At 56.8% G+C, this 19,156-nt stretch overlaps 4 protein-coding genes across 4 annotated transcripts; 2 read left to right on the forward strand and 2 right to left on the reverse strand.

Annotated features, from left to right (window-relative positions):
- Positions 1 to 1,605: 1,605 nt before the first annotated feature.
- On the forward strand, positions 1,606 to 3,631 carry CH63R_07492 (Major facilitator superfamily transporter; the record flags this gene model as incomplete). Its single annotated transcript, XM_018302467.1, has 6 exons — positions 1,606 to 2,018; positions 2,101 to 2,187; positions 2,255 to 2,438; positions 2,510 to 2,899; positions 2,973 to 3,284; positions 3,347 to 3,631. The coding sequence occupies 6 exons, from the start codon at positions 1,606 to 1,608 to the stop codon at positions 3,629 to 3,631; spliced, it is 1,671 nt and encodes a 556-aa protein (XP_018157245.1).
- Positions 3,632 to 9,648: 6,017 nt separating this feature from the next.
- CH63R_07493 (BZIP transcription factor) lies at positions 9,649 to 10,865 on the forward strand (the record flags this gene model as incomplete). The annotated part of the gene is made up of 3 exons (XM_018302468.1): positions 9,649 to 9,771; positions 9,884 to 10,227; positions 10,352 to 10,865. The coding sequence occupies 3 exons, from the start codon at positions 9,649 to 9,651 to the stop codon at positions 10,863 to 10,865; spliced, it is 981 nt and encodes a 326-aa protein (XP_018157246.1).
- A 2,100-nt stretch (positions 10,866 to 12,965) lies between these two features.
- Positions 12,966 to 14,415, reverse strand: CH63R_07494 (CDP-alcohol phosphatidyltransferase; the record flags this gene model as incomplete). Its single annotated transcript, XM_018302469.1, has 3 exons — positions 12,966 to 13,768; positions 13,897 to 14,009; positions 14,108 to 14,415. 3 exons carry the CDS (start codon positions 14,413 to 14,415, stop codon positions 12,966 to 12,968), a joined length of 1,224 nt encoding a protein of 407 aa, XP_018157247.1.
- Positions 14,416 to 15,834: 1,419 nt separating this feature from the next.
- Positions 15,835 to 18,846, reverse strand: CH63R_07495 (Coatomer subunit gamma; the record flags this gene model as incomplete). The annotated part of the gene is made up of 5 exons (XM_018302470.1): positions 15,835 to 16,067; positions 16,119 to 16,937; positions 16,994 to 18,308; positions 18,375 to 18,685; positions 18,771 to 18,846. The coding sequence occupies 5 exons, from the start codon at positions 18,844 to 18,846 to the stop codon at positions 15,835 to 15,837; spliced, it is 2,754 nt and encodes a 917-aa protein (XP_018157248.1).
- Positions 18,847 to 19,156: the final 310 nt, after the last annotated feature.

The raw sequence follows: 19,156 nt of genomic DNA on the forward strand, positions 1-19,156 counted from the left end.
CAGACGGGCTTTGACAGAGCGCAGCGTATCTCTCAGAACTGTTCTCGGCCGTGGGTGAAGCAGCGACTCATCATGAACTTTCAGTTTTGGGGAAACGCAGATACATACGGGGTATGAACAATGCACACTCTCCTATGACGGCTAAGCAGTTCTTCTCTGGAGCACCTCGGAAATTGCCCGTCTACCCAAGGGGGTGGGGATGTCCTCTAGACCGCCTCCGAACCGTCCGCCTCGATTCAGAATCGAAGCGAATCCCACCCGGGGGGGCACGAGAGGGGTGGTGTTGATACCAATATTACGCACCCCAAACATCACGAGGAAGTATCCGTACATCAAGGAGCACGGAAAACCGCCCAAGTTCGACAAAAACGCGTTCGGGGTCTTGTCTCTTGCCGATGAGCTGTACGCCACGCCCCGACTTTCCGACGAGAGATCAACCATGAGCGTGCTCATAATTATGCAGACTCCACGAAAAAAACCTTCCCCCAACACATTGCCAAGCATGGGAGCACCAACCACATCGCCGCGGAGCTGGATCCCTCTCTCTCCCATTGCAAGGTGTCCCACCCCCGGTGTCGGGCCCATGGGGGCGGCGGAAACCCCAGGGCACTTTCATGAAATATATCATTGTAAGCGGAGCAGCGGAGACGCTTCGTATCAAGGCGGACACTCCCCTCGTCTTCGAACAACCTGAGCCAAGCGACAGCGCCCGCCCCTCCCTGCATCGATAGACAACGCGCGGTGTTGTCCCCGTCACGACTCGTCGCTCAATCAAATCGCATCACCGCTTCTCCTCAAACAGCATCTTGCAAGGACCCCTTCGGAAAAAGGGGGAGGGGGGGGACGGGACAACATCATGGGCCCGGAGCATCCCAACACCGCAAGTCCCCTCCCTCTTTCCCTCAGGGCCTCCGCCAAACAATGTCAGCCGCGAGCCCGTCATCCCCCGCGAGCCGCATGGCCTGAGCCTCCCCACCCCCCTCTCATCTTCTATGGGCCATCTACCACAAATCGTGCGTCAGCGGCGGCGTATGTTGAAGTTGGACATGTTCTCCGGCTTGGCCGCCTTGAACAAGATCCCCCCAAGGCCTTGGCTGACTAACCAACACCAATGAATACACTCCACACCGCGTGCACCCCGGGCGAGCCCGTCTCCATACGGATCCTTTGCCAATGCTTGGTCTTCCGCTCGGCGAGAATCCGACGGAGGGCTTTTATACAGGGACCCGTGATGTCACCTCCACAATCACGGACTTCAGCCCGGTCTCTCACTTCCCGGCAACGTTGCGTTTCTTGGTTTTCTCTCATCATGGCCCATGATGGGACTACGCGGGCTTTTTCGACCAACCTTTACCAAGCACCCGTCGGCCGCGGCGCCAATACCGGGGAGAGCGAACGGAACCCCTCATTGCCTGCTCAGAGAGAGGGAGAGGGAGAGGGAGAGGGAGAGAAAGAGGGAAAGGCAGAGAGGGGATGGAGGGGGGTGGTTTCGCCTCCGCCGAGTCCAACATCTCCGTCCATCAACAATGCGGAGTAGTGTGGGATGTAATCTGGGGTAAGTAGTGTGGGGGACGCGGTCACGGTCCAAAGGGTATAAGAGCGACGATGCTCTGTGTGCTCTTGGGAGGAACAGACGGGCACCCATCGTCGATCCCTCCCTCCCTTCCCCCTTTCTCTTCCCCGACTCTGCAACTCCCACACATGGCGAACGACAAGGTGCCCGACGCGCCCTCGGGCCAGGAGCCCACAATCCACGGCAGCACCATGGGAGCCGGGGCGCCGCACGCGGCCTCGGAGAAGGCCAACAACACGGACGACGAGCCCGCGTTCCTCGAGCACGCCGCGACAAACAACTCGGAGGCCTTGAAGGAGGCCCGGAGGGTGAACGCCATCGAGGCCCTCGGCATCCCGGACTGGCAGGCCAAGGAGAAGAAGATTGTCCGGACTCTGGACATGACGCTGTTGCCCCAGCTGTGGATCTTGTACATGTTCAACTACCTGAACCGCACAAACATCGCGTAAGACAGGAAGCACATGCTCGCGTGGGCAAGCAAAAGAAGGAAAAAGAAAACCCCCGACCCGCTAACCTCTGGGGTACAGACAAGCCCGTCTCGACGAGGACTTTGAGGCGACGCTCCAGCTCGGGAACACCGACTACAGCACCGCAGTCGCCCTTCTCACCGTTGGGTTAGTCGAGGCCCCCCCCCCCCCCCCCCCCATCCCGAGTGAACCACCCCGACTGACTTTTCTGTAGCTACATGTTGGCGCAGCTGCCTTCCAACATGCTCATCACCCGAGTCCGCCCGGGCCTCTACCTTCCGACATGCGCCATCCTGTGGTCCGGCGTTTCCGCCACGACGGCTGCCGTCACCAGCCCGGGCCAGCTCTTTGGCGTCCAGTTCATCTTGGGCATTATTGAAGCCCCCCTATTCCCTGGTGTAAGTCGGTCATAAGTTTTTTCTTTTTTTTCACCCTCTCGTACCCGACCCCGCACTGACCAATTAAAAAGGCCGTCTACCTTATGTCATGCTGGTACACCCGGAGAGAGCTCGCCCTCCGCACCGCGCTTCTCTACTCGGGCCTCGTCCTCGCGCAAGCCTTCTCCGGCCTCATCGCCGCCGGCGTCTTCTCCGGCATGTCTGGGGCCGCAGGACTCCGTGGTTGGCAGTGGCTGTTCATTTTAGAAGCTGTACTCAGTGCCTTCTTTGCGTTGACTGCCTACTTCATCTTGCCCAACTATCCTCACTCCAAGACCGGGGGCGCCATGTGGTCCATGACGGAAGATATGCGGAGGATCGCCGTGGCCCGCATCGAGGCCGACCGTGTGGAGCAGCCTACCGACTCGACCGTCTGGCAGGGTCTTCGTCTGGCGCTGACCGATGTGAAAACGTACATTTTCGTGAGTAACCCCCCCCCCTCACAAAGGCCCCTCGGGGGCGTCCGCCGCCTTTGCTGACGTATCAAACCGCCAGATCTTCATGAACATCTTCATGACATCCTCTTACGGCTTCAACAACTTCTTCCCGACCATGGTCCGCGGCTTCGGCATGGGCAGCAGCACGATGGCCCTCGTCCTCACTGCGCCGCCCTATATCCTGGGCACCGCGGTGTCCTTCGGCGTGGCGTGGTCTTCGGACCGGAAGAAGGAGAGAGGTTTCCACATCATGGCCAACAACTGCATATCCATCGTTGGTTTCATCATCTCCGTCGCGACCCTCAACACGGCGGCGCGCTATACGGCGGCCTTCCTGTACACGTCGGGCTCCTTCTCCGCCAACGCTCTGGTAGGTCTTTTCACAGACCCTCGTGATCGTTCCAACTCCATGCTGACATGTTCTCGCCATAGGTTTACACCTGGGCCGTCTCGTCGCTCGGCCAGACGCCCGAGAAGCGTGCGGCTGGCGGCGCCATCGTCAACATCATGGGTCACCTGGGCAACGTCATGTCGCCCTACTTCTTTCCCGACAGCGACTCGCCGCGCTACACGATGGCCATGATCCTCCAGATCGTCTTCGCCGGCCTGACATTCTGCATGGCCTTCACGTCCAAGACGTACCTGCGCAGGCAGAACAAGAAGCTGCGGACCGCGGCGGATGAGAGTGGTCAAGTGTACAACCCCTTTACGACGTGACGACTTTTGCGTTTGGTTCTATGTCTGGTTTTGTTTTTGCCTTGTTTTCGGAAAGTGTTGCTGCTCGAGCATAACGGAAGTCTCTGTAGTTGTCTTTTCAATATCAGACATCGCCGCTTCCGAGCGGAAAGTGCCCGAAGCACCCACCCGCGTAAATTCCGGCTTGCAAGAAGCGTTACCTCATGTGATATTCGTGAATTGCTGTCCCGTTCGAGTGGTGTACCCTTACGTGGGGCCTCGTCGTTTCGAAGACATGACCCGGAGGCTTTGGTTGTCGAGCGATGGAAGCAGAGCAAACTAGCCGCAGCCCAAAACGGCCATCCGTCAAAGAGCTGCTGTAGAAGAGGGACTAACCGCGAGGCATTGCCTCCCGACTTCGCTTGACTCGGTCCAGGCTCTTCCGGGTCCTCCACGGCTTTGGCAGCATAGGATGCAACTGCTTGCCCTTCAAAAAGTTGCCATGATGGCCGGTGGGAATGGGTAGGCATTAACCAGTGGGGAGAATCCGCTGCTGCGACTCCACTGTCCCGGTTCCTGTGCCGACCTGAACTGTCAGTCACAGCAACTTCGATGACACACAGGGAGCCTTCAATACAACTTAACGGGAGCCCGATGTCGATGCCGTTGCTGCTGGGAAGAACCAGCCCCTCGGTCACAACGAGAAGTGGGTATGCGATGCGCTTGAAAGACTTCAAAAACAACTGGGGAAAGGTGTCGGCGATGAAGGAGGAGGAATGTCCGTATACGAGGAGGTGCCAGGGCGGAAGGTGGCTCTCGGTTCAGGTGAAGACTCAAACTCATCACCTACGAACCAGGCCTCAATGGTAAAAGGATAACAGCGCCCCAAGCCTGAGTCAGCTCAGACAAGGCGGACAACAGCGCGTGGAGCTGACATTGAATATCTTGTAAATCGAAAGAGGTTCCAGTTTCCTGTCCGGAACGGATGAACGTCTGTGACGTGGATGGCCTTTTGCCAGAGGAACGCCGAGAGGCCGAATGTCCTAACGCAGTTCTTGGTGACGGCAATCAATGGTCGTGTCGTGGTGGTTGTAGTTGAGTCACCTCTAGGCGCGCCATTCAGAATGCTACGTACGCCCTGTCTTATGCGAACAACCAAAACAATCCCACACCGTCCCGGCAAAGAAAGGACGGGAGTTCAAACTAAACAGATCGTCCGATTATGGTGCAGCAGAAGAGAGCGGGTTTCCGCCGTCCGCCGAACCAGATGCCAGCTGGGGAGTACACTACAGAACTGGTCGATTTCCCACCCATCCATCACCCCCCCGCCCCCCACCATCCCGGGGCGATATCCGGTTAAGTGTGGATGACGGCCCGCCAAGCACCAGGCGAACCCTTCACGACCTTCAGCCGGTGATGTTAATTTCAAAGGCTTGCTCCATCGTTGATGCTACTCAACAGGAACAGGTGCGCCAAGGTTGCTCAGCTTGTGCAGACAGGGGCCTGTGTCGTACGCCCACCGCTCACCACCTCGGGAATGGTCGACGGAGCTTCACCAAGACCCCAATAGGTTTGGCCGTGTGCGCGTGGCCTATGTGGGTGCGGCAAAAGCGTCAGCAGACGGCGGGAGTGGCTGTGGCCATGCTCTCTCTGTCCTACCCTCTCTGGGCTGCAACCCCCAGGCGGCAGCTCCCCTTGGATCCCACGATAAGCCCTACGGTAGGGCTGCCGCTGGTCACGCGCAAAAGGCAGGAATCCAGAGGAGCGCCGTTGGCCGAGACCCGACGGCGCTTAGGAAAACGTCTCTGCTGCAGGCGCGTATCCACACGGTGATCTTGTTATCTGCTGGGGCTTTGTCTCACATCCCAAGAGGTGAGATCACCGCCCCAGTGTCCGCTCAAGCGACCAGTGTGCCTCTTCCTTCGATGGACTCGCCGCCATCATAGCCACAAGGTCCAATGGCCGGATTGTCCAATCGCCTATGATCGGTTGAAAAGCACGGATTCCATAGACCGAAGTGACAGAACAAACACCTTGGAGACTCGGCGACGCGGCGCCCATCTGACCCAAGACATTCCAAAGCGATGCACAGCAACCAAGGACACAGTCGGGCGTCTTTGTCAGCAGCGGCTATTTTCGTGCGAGGAAGTCGATAAGTCTAACGGCTCCCTGTCCCGTTCCCAAGTGGACAGGTTAAGCCAGTAAGTTCAGGCAAATATTGTCCTCGCCACCGGGCCAAATGCCTGCCATCTTGTCCGGGGTTCGATTTGCCGGTTATGTAGGCGTTGTCAGGTGGCATCCGCGAGCATGCGTGAGCAGGACTTCCTGCAGTGCGTTCGTCCTTCGGCTAGCACTATAGTCTAGATCTTCGATCGAAATGTCCGTCTCGGGAGACATACGACGTCGGCGATGCTACCGAACCTAGTCTCAGAGCAGTGCTGGGATGCGAAGCAGCAGGATTGGCCTGCGAGAGTGGCTGATCATATGATTACGAGAGAAACCTCCTGGCAGGTTCATCCCTCGAGCGGCACATCGTGTGCCGTTTTTTGTCCCGTGCCCCCGTGCATGCTATGGGCCGGCCCCTCAAGAGAACCCAACCGTGACATGCCGCATTGTGCATGGTCGAACTCGTTAGAAATACATAAAGATAACCCAAACGTCGAATAGAGTTTCCCAGGTCGTCTTTACCAAGGTTGCCCAGGACTGACGAGCTCTGTGTCAGATATCAGAGTTTCCTCGGCAACTGACTTCGGTACTTGCATGGACTACACCGCTCAGAGTCATCCGGTGTCCAGGAATAGGGATGCCAATTGTACGAGTGTCGTAGGAGGACCGAATAGATGGTGGCGGCGCCAGCTGAATGGCGATAACCAACAACTATCGGCGAAAGCCACTGCTGCAACGATGGAAAAGTCATTCGAGACCACGGGAACTGAGGTGGGACACGTCGAACGGTTAAGCTTTGCCAGTGCCAGTCTTGAACCATGCGTGCTAGGGTCTCAGACAAGAGACAAGACCTAAGATGGACGATGAATAAACAGTTGGTTCTCTTGTGGGGGAACCAGGAACTTGGGGTAAAGGATGGCGATTTGCATAGCATGTACTGTACGTACACTGTACGTCACAGCATCTGTCTTCTAACAGGGTGAGGACAGGCAATCTTGAGACAAGAACCGGGGAGAGGGCGACTGGTGAACCAGCAAGCGTAGTACAGTAATCACTGTGTTCACGTCTTTGACTAATCTTCATGGGGCACATGTGGCTGCCAAAAAGGGCAGTCAACGCCAGAACAGTGCCGTGCCTCCCTGCGCCTGTCTAGGACACCAACTCTGCAGAAACCATGCGAGAAACATTCTCCCGCGTTTAATGTGCATCGACGATTGCCAGCCTGACGTCGCGCTTGTCAAGGTAGCGTCAGCGAGCGGCTGTCGACGGGAGGGATCCTAGGGGGGCTGTCATGGAGTGCTGTAGATCACTCGCCGAGATGGGTACCGAGTCCATGATTCAGCACGACTGATGGGTGGTTCATCTCTCGAGCAGGAAGGGGAGCCTCAAACCGAAATATGTTTCTGATTAGTATTCTTGTTGGTTGCTCGGTGGATATCGCCGTGAAGGTGTGGCTTGCCTTTCTATAAAAGGAAGAAAACTGAAAGGATAGAAAGAAAGTCGGCTCAGTGGTCTTTCTTTGAGTCAGAACATGCGACGACGCAGTCGACGAGTAGAGTTCGCGAGAACGAGGGGCGGCAGAGACGGCCGAGGGCGGAAAGCAAGGCGAGAAGGGAAAGGGGTCGCCGCGGACGGACGGACGGACGGACGGAATGTCTCGTGTAACGTGGGGGTGGGTGGCCGGCGGAGGTTTAAGACCGCGCTGGGTACGGGTGTCTTTGTGAAATTGTGATTGCAGAAAGCTGCAATCTCGACGGGGATGGATCGCCGAAACCCATGATGGCCGTTGGGTGCATGCAGGATGCTGGATGCTGCCAATGACCGACCAGCCGTCAACGTTGGCAGATGGGTTGGTGATTTGCAAGTCGCGAGGAGAGTTGTGTAACGAAGCGCCGGACGTGGCGAGTAGAAAAGCACATGTCTCGAGCCTGTGACGAAGGAGCCATGTTGATGGTGCTATCCTGAAAGTAGAGTCGTCGAGGGGCGTCAAGCATTGGTTGGTACTGGACAGTCGCATGCCCTAAAGTTATGGTATGAATGAATCCTCCGGAGAACGGAGAAGGGCAGAAGCACTTGGGGCCAGTAACAGGGGCAGGAGCAGGCGCCGGTGGGAGGGGAGAGAACGAGGTGGAATAGGGCAGGCTGCACCATTTCCCGGCAGTGGAAGGATACCCTTGTCGGAGCAATAGCAAAAAAAGGAAACACAAGCCGCCAACGGTGATCTGGAGCGAGTACGAACATTGTATTCGTACACCCCAGACGACCGTTGGCTCGGGGCGACGTGCGCAATGGCAACAGGTAGATTGGAGCGGCCGTTAACGGCTTGGGGAGTGAGTGGGAAAGGGGATGATGATGATGGTGGTGATGATGAAGCAAACAAGCACGGGACGTATTTGCTCCCGGGCTGTTACTTTCAGGTCCGGACATCCAACATCCAAGTCTTAACATTGCCTCATGCGGATTCATCAGGCCAGTCTCATCAAAAAGCCCCAACTCTAATTAGGGATCCGTCATCTGTCAACATGGTGCTGCGCCGACAAACTTGGATTTGGCCTTTTGTCCTCTGCCTCATCGACAGCAACCTTATCCTCGCCGTCACACCCGAAGACCCCTCCCACGCCGGTTTGGGGGCAGTATCGTCTGGTCCGACGTGCTTCATCTCTCCAACCCAACTCAGACGAGTCACGGAAAACGTCAAAGGCTTTTCAGGCACAGCGCGGACCAAGTGCTGCCTGCCGTCTTCCCTCTGAACCGATTACCCGATGGTTGTGGTGAAGCTTTGCAAAGCATACTCGGCTTCATTCGAACTTGACACAAACAGAGAGGCCCGGTCCAGGATGGCAGACCTAGGTCTTCGGATACACTGTACGGGTGGTTGCACACCATATGTAGGCTTTGTATCCGTACACACTTTACACACTTCATACCAATAAACGCAAAGCCCGAGTGGAACTCGAATACATGAATTTTGTTTTCAAAACAATGCCAAAGCAATTTAGGGCCTCCATCCACCACACCCGTCGAAGTTGGAGATAATGCCGACCTCCTGCCCCCTCACGAGTTCTATTCAGTCCCCTCGGACGTTTGTTGATTCTCGCAGCCACGGGTACTCTACAGAGGACCCCTTCGTCAGCCGGCACCCTGATACTGGCGGCACCGATGCTGTCTGTGCTACAGGCATTCGAAACTTGCGCCAACGGTTTGCCTTAGCGGACCCTGTCCCGGCCTGTCGAGGCCTGTCCCGTCCAGCCTTGTCGGTAGGTACATAGGACTGCAGGCACTTAACTCTGTCTGGTTCTGGGGGTGTCTCTGTTGTCTAGACCTCTTTCTTCTCTTGGCTCGCCTGACCCTGCAACCCGCACCACAGCCTTCAGCCCGTAGCTCGGTCGACTCGGCTTCCTCGCGTCCTCCGTTGCACCCAGTCTTCAAGGTACTGGGTACTAGCGCAGTTACAGTGCAGTACATGCACACACTCCTGGCCTATCCTGGCCAGTCTTGGTCTGTGCATCTCATACCTTACTCGGTGTCCGGTTTGCTGCCCCGTTTGTCGCTGGTGAGCCAATCCACCCCTCCATCAACCCAAATGTCACTTGGCCAGTGAGTGCCATCTCGCCCTAAGACTCTAGAGCAAGTACTGTCTGTTGGTAGATGTGTTGACGCTACATACTACCCCCCCTCCCTCCCTCCTCGTCTTCGTCGTCGTCCTCCGCTTGTTCCTACTTACGGCCTAACCGCCCCCCCGCCTCTACGACTGGACTGGACCGGACTGGACCTAGACCCTCATCAGAACACGCCTATCCGCTTTCCAATCCAACTTCTACCCTTTTTTCCTCACCTTTACCCTTCTTCCCATCCCAACGAGCTGGCCAGCCTGTTCAGACCAGATCGCAACCATGGACTTCTCCCATCAGTACTTCGCGCAAACGCAGCCCTACCAGTTCATGGGCATCCCGCCCCTCACGCCATCCCATTCCAATTCCGCAGGTTCAGACGACTTCAACACGACATCTCCACCAGTAAGTCATCGAATTCCTTTCCCGTCCCTGAGCCCCCGAATACCCACCGCCCACTGGTGGGCTGCCGCTTAGCGTACTGCGACCTGCACTTACACAATCATGACATGAGCAGGACGTCTACGCCGCCGAATTTCCAAACGACCACCACTTCGCCTCTTTTGATAACTATCCTCCCGCCCAGTTTAACCACCAGCACACTTCTTTCCCCGGTCCTCCCGGCCCTCCTACTCCGCCAAATCATGGCCTGCCCGTCCAGCAGCCCGTCCAGTCGCAGCCTCAGCCGCCACAGCACAATGGAATGAGCGCTCCTCCCGTTCACCAGATCAAGCCCCAGCCCGATGCTGTCGCCCACAAGCAGGAGCCCCTAGACGATCATTCTCGTCGGGGCCAGTCCAACTCGGACGACGAAGACCTGACGCCCGCCCAGTCGAGGAGGAAGGCCCAAAACCGCGCCGCGTACGTTGCACCTCCGCCACGCCCCCCTCTCCCGCATGAATCGACGACAAGGCCCTTGGCCTGTTGATGCGAACCATGCCCATTTGATGATGGAACCTAGTACTGACACGCGACTACGATGCAGACAACGCGCATTCCGGGAACGAAAGGAGAGGCACGTCAAGGACCTGGAAGCGAAGCTCGCGGACCTCGAGGCCGAAGCGCAGCAAAAGTCGACGGAGAACGAACGGCTCAAGCGAGAAATGCAAAAGATCAGCACCGAGAACGAGATTTTACGCGCCACCTCGTCGATGAACGGCCACCACAGCTCAGCGTCCCCCGAGCCGCGGACGACAGGCCCTATGCACTACAACCCCAAAGACTTCTACACGGACCTGCTCGCGCCGCACAACAACAAGACGCCCAGCCACCGAGTCGCCATTTCGTCCGACGGAGAACGCTTGCTCGCCGCTGGCGCTACGTGGGATTTCATCATCAGCCACCCACTCTTCAAGAGAGGCATGGTGGATGTGGGCGACGTGAGCGAGCGGCTGAAGAACCAGGCACGGTGTGACGGCCAGGGTCCGGTCTTTTCGGAGCGCTGCATCCTGGAGGCCATCCAAGGCAGCGTCGCCAGCGGAAGTGACGAGCTGCTCTAGTCCGTGATTCGCGACAGCGGGGACCTCTCAATAAGGCCGCGTAGGTGGCTTTGTAAGCAACGTGCAGCACCGACGGCGCTAGGTTCGGCGTTATGGATAAACGGAGTCAAACGGAGGACGGAATTGGGGGAATCGCCTGCTACAGCGACAGACGAAATCGTGCCCGATTTGGCCGTTGGAGTTTCTTATTTTGCATCGTTGCCAGTTATGTGCGATGCTTGCTATTCGACCGATGCGATGGAATTCTGGCTTGGGGGGGGGGGCGATCAAGCACCTGCGATCTGACCAAAAATGAGGTTCCAACTAGACGATATGGCTTCTTGTATATGGAGAAACACAACAAACAGGCCTCTGGCCGGCGACGGCATCCAGCCAAGCAACAAGGAAAGCCGTCCAAAGGCGGGCTGGGGCAGCCGGAGCATCATCATGATTACTATCGTTGGAGAAACGGACGAAACACTCGTCCTAGGCGGGGCGGCCGCCGCTTCGGCACGCACGGATAGGTTTGTGGTGGGCACATACGCGTTGGATGCTTCTGGGGGTTACTCTGGTCTGCTTTTTCCTCCATCCCATTTTTTTTCTTCTTTTTCTGTCTCTGGGGGACAGAGCCTATCTAGCAAAGAGGGTCCGTTGGTCGGAAGGATATCTGACTTCGCAGGCCCAGGTTAACACCTTCTATTCCCTGGGAACCACGTCCCTTAGGTCCTTTAGGATCTGAGGCTCTTCTCATCATTGAAGGGTGTTGGAAATAGCAATGTCTCGGTGTCCCCACCTAAGAAACCGTGCCCGCTTCGCGTCGCTTCGTTTCGTGTTTCCTCGCGAGCGGTGGTGGCTTGCCGTGGTTATTGTTCTGAATTCCTGAATGAGAAGCGAGGGAGGGAGGGGAGAGACGGACGGGGTTTCGCCAACCGGGTGGTGGTGGGTGGGTGGTGCTTGAAACAACACCGTCGCGGGTTGCGCGCGCGCGGGGGGGGGGGCAATTGCGCTTCCATTCCGGCCCGGGCCCAAGGTCTAAATGGTCGTTACGCCGCCCCCCCGGTTCTCTGCTCCTTGCTTCGGTTTTCTCCCTCTGTTGCTTGGCTCTTCCTCTGATCGGATCGTTGCATACCCTAGACGGGATCAAACCCCTCCCTCCCCGCCTACCCCGGGCGGGCGGGCGGGCGGGCGGGCCTAAGTTCAGATTCCGCTCCGACCATCCTCCGTCCGGACCAGATCCTCGCTTCCGTCTCCGTTGAGCTGTACCGCGATAACCGTGCCAGACTTCTTAGCAGCTAACTAAGTACACCGGGGCCACAGTAGGTACAACGCGCCAGGACGAGTGCGGCCGGGGACGGGCTGCATGAAAACCGAAAACCATGCCGGGGCCGTGGGGAATTCGTGTGTTATCTCATTTCAAGCGGTTTTGCTCGAAGGGACAGACACCGCCGTTCGTGACGGAAGAAACACCCCAGTGTATGTGAGACAGAGGAGAAAAACAGCAGCTCGGTAGGTACGTAGGTAGGTTAAAGGTAAAGCAGGCATACTCTGGTGACGGCCGTGTATCCGTCACGTCACAGCCCACCTCTCGCATCCGGTACATGCGCCCGAACTCCTGACATATGCTGTGCCGAGAAGGAGATACAGATTGATGAACAAGAAACAGCAAGAAAGCAACTTGGAGAGAGGTGGGGAAAGAAGAAGAAGAAACCCAGAAAAACACCGCGCGTAGACTTCCATCACATCATTACTTTTGCTCCCTGATTCCACCGCCTCCTCCATCGCCGTCGTCCCAGAACCATCGTTTATCCCGTCATGTGCTTGGTCATACTCTCATTTCCTCCGATGGCCCGTGGCTCTTGTTCGTTTCATTACGCGGTAGTCGTTCATGGAGGGGCCGGCGACGTGCTGGATCGAACCTTTTACTCGACCCTCATTCAACCCTTCACGGCGGGCGTCCCCCCTCCCTTCTCTGCAATGTCTGGCGACAAGCAGGATATAGACTCAGCTCACCGCGGAAGTTAAAGGAGGTCCCCCCCCCCTGTCTATAGCGATGTTTAAACCGGTCTACTGGCATCTCCCCAGCCAACAGCAAAGGCAAGAGAAGAGTTGCCTCCCCTCCCTTTACTGAGACTTCTTGCCGTTGACCTGGGCACTGCCCTCGCCGTCCCGACCCTCAACCCATGGGTGCTTGATCGTCAAGCACCAGATGTCGAGGTAGTCGCAAATGGTGACGATGACATCCACGACGAAGCTGCCATAAACACCAACTGCCAGACCGAGCATGAGGAACATGAAGGCGACCTGGTAGACACCATCGCCCAGCGCGCTGGGCCAGCCGAAGCCAAAGTATTCCTGCAGCTTCGGGCCCAGCGCATCACCGACCCCGAATGCGAGCGGCAGGCCCAGGACGTTCCAATAGGGGAAATCGAGCTTCACCAGGTGCGCCGTGATCATCTGCCCGACAGAGTATGCGTTTACGACGCCGGCGAACATGACGAACGGCACGAGATGCGAGTACAGGATGGTCGGATGCAGTAGCAGGTATGCTGCGATGAGCACCCACATGCCGAAGAAGGGCAGGAGGCCCAGCAACGCGCCGCGGGAGCGGTCACCACGCGCGCGACGGGCCTTGATGACGTTACGCGCCGACTCAATCGTGTTGAGGACGAGCACGAACGAGCCCTGGACCATGTACCACTGCGTGAAGGAAAGCTCGTACAGGGCCTCGGGGATGCCCAGCTTCTCCGAGACGCCAAATGTCCGGAGGAGCGACTGCTGCCAGAAGGAGGCGCCACCCATGTAGCCCGTTAGCGCGTAGACGCCGACGAGGATAAGGACGCCCTCCACCGGTCCGTTGATAATGCCGAGAGTGAGCGTCTTAGTGTGGTACTCGTCCCACGTCTGGGTGTAGAAGGTGAGGAGTGCTGGTGAGAGAGTGTCTGTTAGCTTTGCTAGAAATGTTTTGGGGGAGGTGTCTCCAGAGTCTGGTGGGGGCAGACTCAAAGGAGCATTAAGAACATACAAGAAAAGAGGACGCCGACAGTCATCCAACCCTGTCCCATGTTCTGCGACGCAGCAAAGATGAGGACCTCGAGCGAGGTGTTGAGCGCATCGACGCCGTGGTCGAAAAGCTCGCCGAGGGGTCCGGACTGGTGTGTTCTTCGGCTGTTGACACAAAATCAAGCCAGCATTAGCTTCTTCGCGTTCTACCGTCTTAAAATCTCTGCTCGAATAGCAAAGCCATGGAAAAGGGAAGAACTCACGCCTGCGAACCGTCGACCGCGTCAAACGTCTGGTATAAGAACAGGCCGATGGCCCATGAGTAGTAAACCCATGGGGGGCAGTCTTGGTCGAGCGTCGGGTTGTACCACAGCAGCGTCAGGACGTTGGCGATGACGAACATGAAGCCGGAAAGGGTGATGAGGTTCGGCGCCATGCTCATGGGGAAGATTTTGATGACGACGTTGGTGTAGAAGGGCTTGAGGATGTACTTTGACGTCAGCGAGCGGTCGACGCTCGAGTACTTGTACTCCTTGAGCGCCGGAAGGCGGTCCTGGCGCACGTAGACCATATTGAAAGAAAGGATGCGATCTTGTTCTTTGCGTGCGTCGTTTGGTGCTGTGTTGTGTTTTGTTGAGGTAGTGGTTGTACTTGGACAGATCGATCGGGTTGGCACCGAGAAGGGCGACTGGGTTTTGGCTTGCCGGGAACTTTTTTCTCGGTTGTCGGAAGCTCTGGTAAGCGGGGCTCGGGGAAGAGAGCGAACGCTGTAGAACCAGCCGATGGGTCCCAGAGAAATCCGTATCCGTTATCCTTCAAAAGCGGTGACGATGGCTTCAAACCAAGGGGGGTGGGGATCCAATTGTAAGGTAAGTGGCCAAGGACTTCGGCGGGGTGGGCGGGCAAGGCAGGAGGCACGGTAAGTAGATGGGTTGTTGGTTGGAGGAAGGGAAAAGGTTTAAGAAGAGGATGCGGAGTGGGTGGGTAGTAAATAGGTAGGTATTGTACGGATACAGAGAAAGACGCTTCAGACGGGTCCGAGACAGGCGACAGGGAATCCTCAAGAGCAAGAGGTTGTAACCAACCTCCGAGCAACAGACAGAGAAAGGACTTGACATGTGGTATCAACAAGCAACGGCCGGGGGGTCGGTCGCGTGGCCGGCGCTTTCTGCTCGCGACCCAAGCTCGAGCTAATTTTTTCTTTCTTGGACAGCTCTGCAGTGGGTGAGTGGCCCTGCACAGATGCTACAGCGCACACCGTCACCGACAACGTCATTTCTCTCCCGTCTGCCCCGAGCTTGTGTCTCCGACAAATCCTGGAATGTCCTACTTGTCTTTATCGGGACTAGCCAAAGTACCCTACGGTCTTTCTGGTCCGTGACACACTTGTCAAGCTTTCGACCAGTGCCCTTCAAGCTCCCCACCCAAAGGACGGAACCAGCCATGCCCAACGCCAACCGCTCTTTTGCCTATCAAACCGACGCGCGCGCCGCGAGGCTTGACACCCTCGGACGCTAGACAGCTCCGGCACAGGATTCGGTCGTGTGCTATATCGTCTTATTCAAAGCCGTGCAGTCTCTGGCGGCAGTTCCGGTATCAGTCAGCAGTAAATAGTGGCATGGTGGTATCAAGCATTCAGACCCGGTCACGGCTGGCCCAGAGACGATACTGGCAGCAGTCACACATTTCAATACACCGCAATACCAAACAAAGCACAGGCAGCTCGTCTTCGTTTCTTTTCGTGTCTTCATTCTAGATGTACGCGAGTCGCTGGCCCTTTTCAACGCGCACGCTTGTGCGCTCAAAAACTCCAGCTTAAAACCCCCTTACTACTATGGTGGCGGCGGCGTCGTTGGCTGCTTTGATCGAGTCGGCTGTGATAGAAAAAAGGTCCTCATCTCTTTTCGTCTGCCGTACGTACATCTTGGCTTACTCGGAACATCCGACCATTTGTATTGATCCCACAAACTCCGAACAAGTATCTTCTTTTTTAAGCAACCGATGCAACAACAAGCGACGCCACGCCCTCCTCCTCGCTGCGAACCGTGATCTTCGTCGTCACGCCAGACTTGGACGAGTAAGCCATCCGCACGTTGGCAACCACTCTGCCCCCGCCGACAGTCTTGCCGAGCAGCTTGAGGGTATGTGTCGTCTGGTTGACCGGCACATCCGTGCCCTCCAGAGGCTGCAACGACAAGACCTTGGCAAGTTGCTCCGTTGCCTCTGCCAGTTTGTCAGCTCCATTCATGTTTTGGGTCCGGGAGGGAGACTCACCTGCTATGCTCTTCATGCTGCTGAGCTGCAGAGTCTCCTCGGCCTCCTCGCCAGCCGCACCCACCTGTTCCCAGATGTGGTTGAAGTTGCTGGCAAACGTGGGAATGACATAATCGCTGCCCGCAAGGTCGAACTCGGCCACCTCGTACTCGTCGTCGTAGCCAGTATCCTCTGGCTCGTTCGTCGTAGGGTCGATCTCCTTGCTGGTAAACTTGAGCACGTTGGAGAAGCTGCTGATTGGCATGGAGCCCTCTCCGTTGACCTTCTTGAAGGCTACGTAAACCTTACCGGGCTCGTTGGTGGGGAGCTTCTCAGCCTGGATAATGAAAACCTCCTCGAGCTCCTCCTCTTCGGACGGCGTCGCCACAATGGATACGTTCTCGAGGACTGTCGCGTCCAGTGTGTTCTTGACCTCATACTGGAACACGACGTGCTCCTTGAAGATGTGCTTGACCACGGTGACGACGTACTCCATCTCCGACTCGGTAAGCTCGACGACGGGCGACGACTTGAGCACACTGCCAAACTCCTTCATCTCGGGTATCTGCATCAGCTCCTGGGCGTAACGCTGAGTGGCGGCAGTTGCTGATGCAGCAGCCTCCGCGCCACCTGCAGCAGCCTTCGTAGGTCCAACCTTCGGGGGCTTGAGAGACGGGGCAGTCGCCGTGAGCTTCTTCGTCCGGTCCTCGGCATCGGCCTGCTCGCGGGTAACGACAGGGATCTGGGAGATATCGAAGGGGCTGTTAAACGCAGACTTGTCCTCTGACGTGACGTACATAACGAGCTGTTGCTCGAAGTAAGGCAAGGAGAAAATGCTGTCTGTGAAGAGGTTAGTATTTGGGCTGCCTTTCGCAAGGTGCGGGTGAAAGACATACCGTTCTTGACAAACTTCTCCGAAATCTCATCTTCCTGGTGCATGAGTCGGAGGTTAAGCGCGGCACGATCTCTGACTTCGTCATCGACATCGTCCAAGCATCTGGTGAGGAGAACCTCGACACTGCGCTTGACCTCGGGATCCTTCTGCCCGACACCGAATTTGGCAAGGGCGGTGACGGCGGCCGCGCGCACGATGGCGTTCTCTAGAACCACTCTGTTATAGATGTAGCGGATATACTTGGTAGGCTGAGAGGTCTTGGGGCCTTCGAGACCGAGCAAGTGCAGGATTCTGACCGCAAGTTTGGTGAACTCGCAGTCTTCGATGAACTCGCACAGGTGAGCAAGGGCATCCTCCTTCGACTCCGGGACAAACTTGATCAGGTCGAACATGCTCTCAACCACGGCGCGCTTGAACTCGTAACCGCCCTCGTCGCGGAGGATGCCGCTGAGGAAAGCAAGCATGCCGGCCTGCTTGCTGGGGAACTTCAGACACAGTGTGCGGATAGCCTCGACGATGGTGATCTTGAACTCGTCCGTGATCTCCGACATGAAACCAGAGATCTGCTTCATCAAACGGTCGACGCTAGCCTCGTTACCAGTCTTGAGCAGAGTGGTGATGGCGAAGGTGGCAATCGATCGGTTGCTGTTGGAGATCAAGAGCTCAATGTCGGGGTTGCAGACGTTGACGGCGTTGGGCTTGAAGGAGGCGAAGTTGTGGAGGATCCGGAGAGCGGCGAACTTGGTGACGGCGCGAGGGGAGGTAAGGAAGAGCTGGAGCACATGTACGGCCTGGGAGACCTCGGCGTCAGTGACATCCCGCATGTCGCAAATGGCCTTAGCGGCCTCAAAGTTAACCATTTCGCTCTTGTGACGCAACCAGCCGTCCAGCAGCTGCATCATCGGCTTCCTGAGCGACGGGTCTTCCTCGGCAAGCTGGGCGGCCAGGCGGACAAGCATGACAATGGCGGCCGAGCTCTTGACTGCACCAGCGGCACCGAACTGCTGAACCATCTTGACGAGCGCCATGCGATCATGCATGCGCATCGAGTAGAGCAGACCAATTGCGTGGTACTGTGGCATAGTCGAGTTGTTGGCGGGCAATTGACCGCTCGAGGAGGAGAAGCCTAGGGAGAAGCCGCTCGAGGACTTCGTGGAAGCCGCAGCTTCCTGGGTCTCGCTCTGCCAGCGGCGGACGACATCCTTGGCGATCGGGAGGAGGTGGTACGAGGAAACGAGGGCCGCAGACGATACGGAGGGGTTCTTGTCGACAATGGCGGTTTTCATCACACGCTCGATAGACTGGACTGTGGTGGCCTGGAAGCTTAATTAGCAAGGTGCTCCTTCCCTCCCTTGTAGCTCGAGACAGCAGCTTCAGCGTACATCGATAATGCGGCACAGGGCCCTAATGGCGTTGGGTCGGAAGATGGCATCGGTGCTGCCTCCGGTATCCTTCATGATGGTGCTCGTGACCATGATAATGTCTTCAGCCGAGTGAGCCAGCTCCTTGATGACAAGGTGGACCATCTGTCGCAAGCTGGCATCTTTGTTCTGGAAAAGCTTCGAGATGCCGAAGAAGAGGGTCGTCGCTTCGTTCGTCGGAAACTTCTCGCCCGTATAGAGGAGAAGGGCGATCTTGGTGAGGAGGATTCGGCATCTTCGCGGCTGGATGGGCGAGCTGTTAAATAGCCGTGCTGTTCACCCTGGGATTAGCCAGCTTGCTCGCCGCACGAATCTCGAAGGGTGAGCGACGGAGCAGTTCCATGGAAAAACACTCACCTTCTTGGAATACCTGGGTCCTGTCCACCTTCACCAGGCCCAAATCGGCATCTTCGTCTTTCTTGCCGTAGCTCATGTTGGGCAGCGGTGTTTGGCGGACTGCTTGAGGTCGGCGTCGGTGGATTGTGAAGTTGGCTCCGTGTCCTTGGGATAACGCCAGTCAGTCCCACACCCCTTGAAGTTGGTGGGGCCAGTCACGTGCAACACTCTGGCCAAGTCCCAACCTCACATCAACGAACGTGCAAGGTGGCTCGACCAAGAAGTGTACAGCAAGCGAGTTTATTGTTATGCTTTCATGTCTCGATCTGATCGCTGAATTGGCTTAGTTCACCTGATTTTTAATCTACATTATGTTTTCTTAATTTACATTGCGAGGCTCGACCAAT

This window comes from Colletotrichum higginsianum, chromosome 5, assembly GCF_001672515.1.
Source record: "Colletotrichum higginsianum IMI 349063 chromosome 5, whole genome shotgun sequence".
In the NCBI taxonomy this organism is placed as follows: domain Eukaryota; kingdom Fungi; phylum Ascomycota; class Sordariomycetes; order Glomerellales; family Glomerellaceae; genus Colletotrichum; species Colletotrichum higginsianum.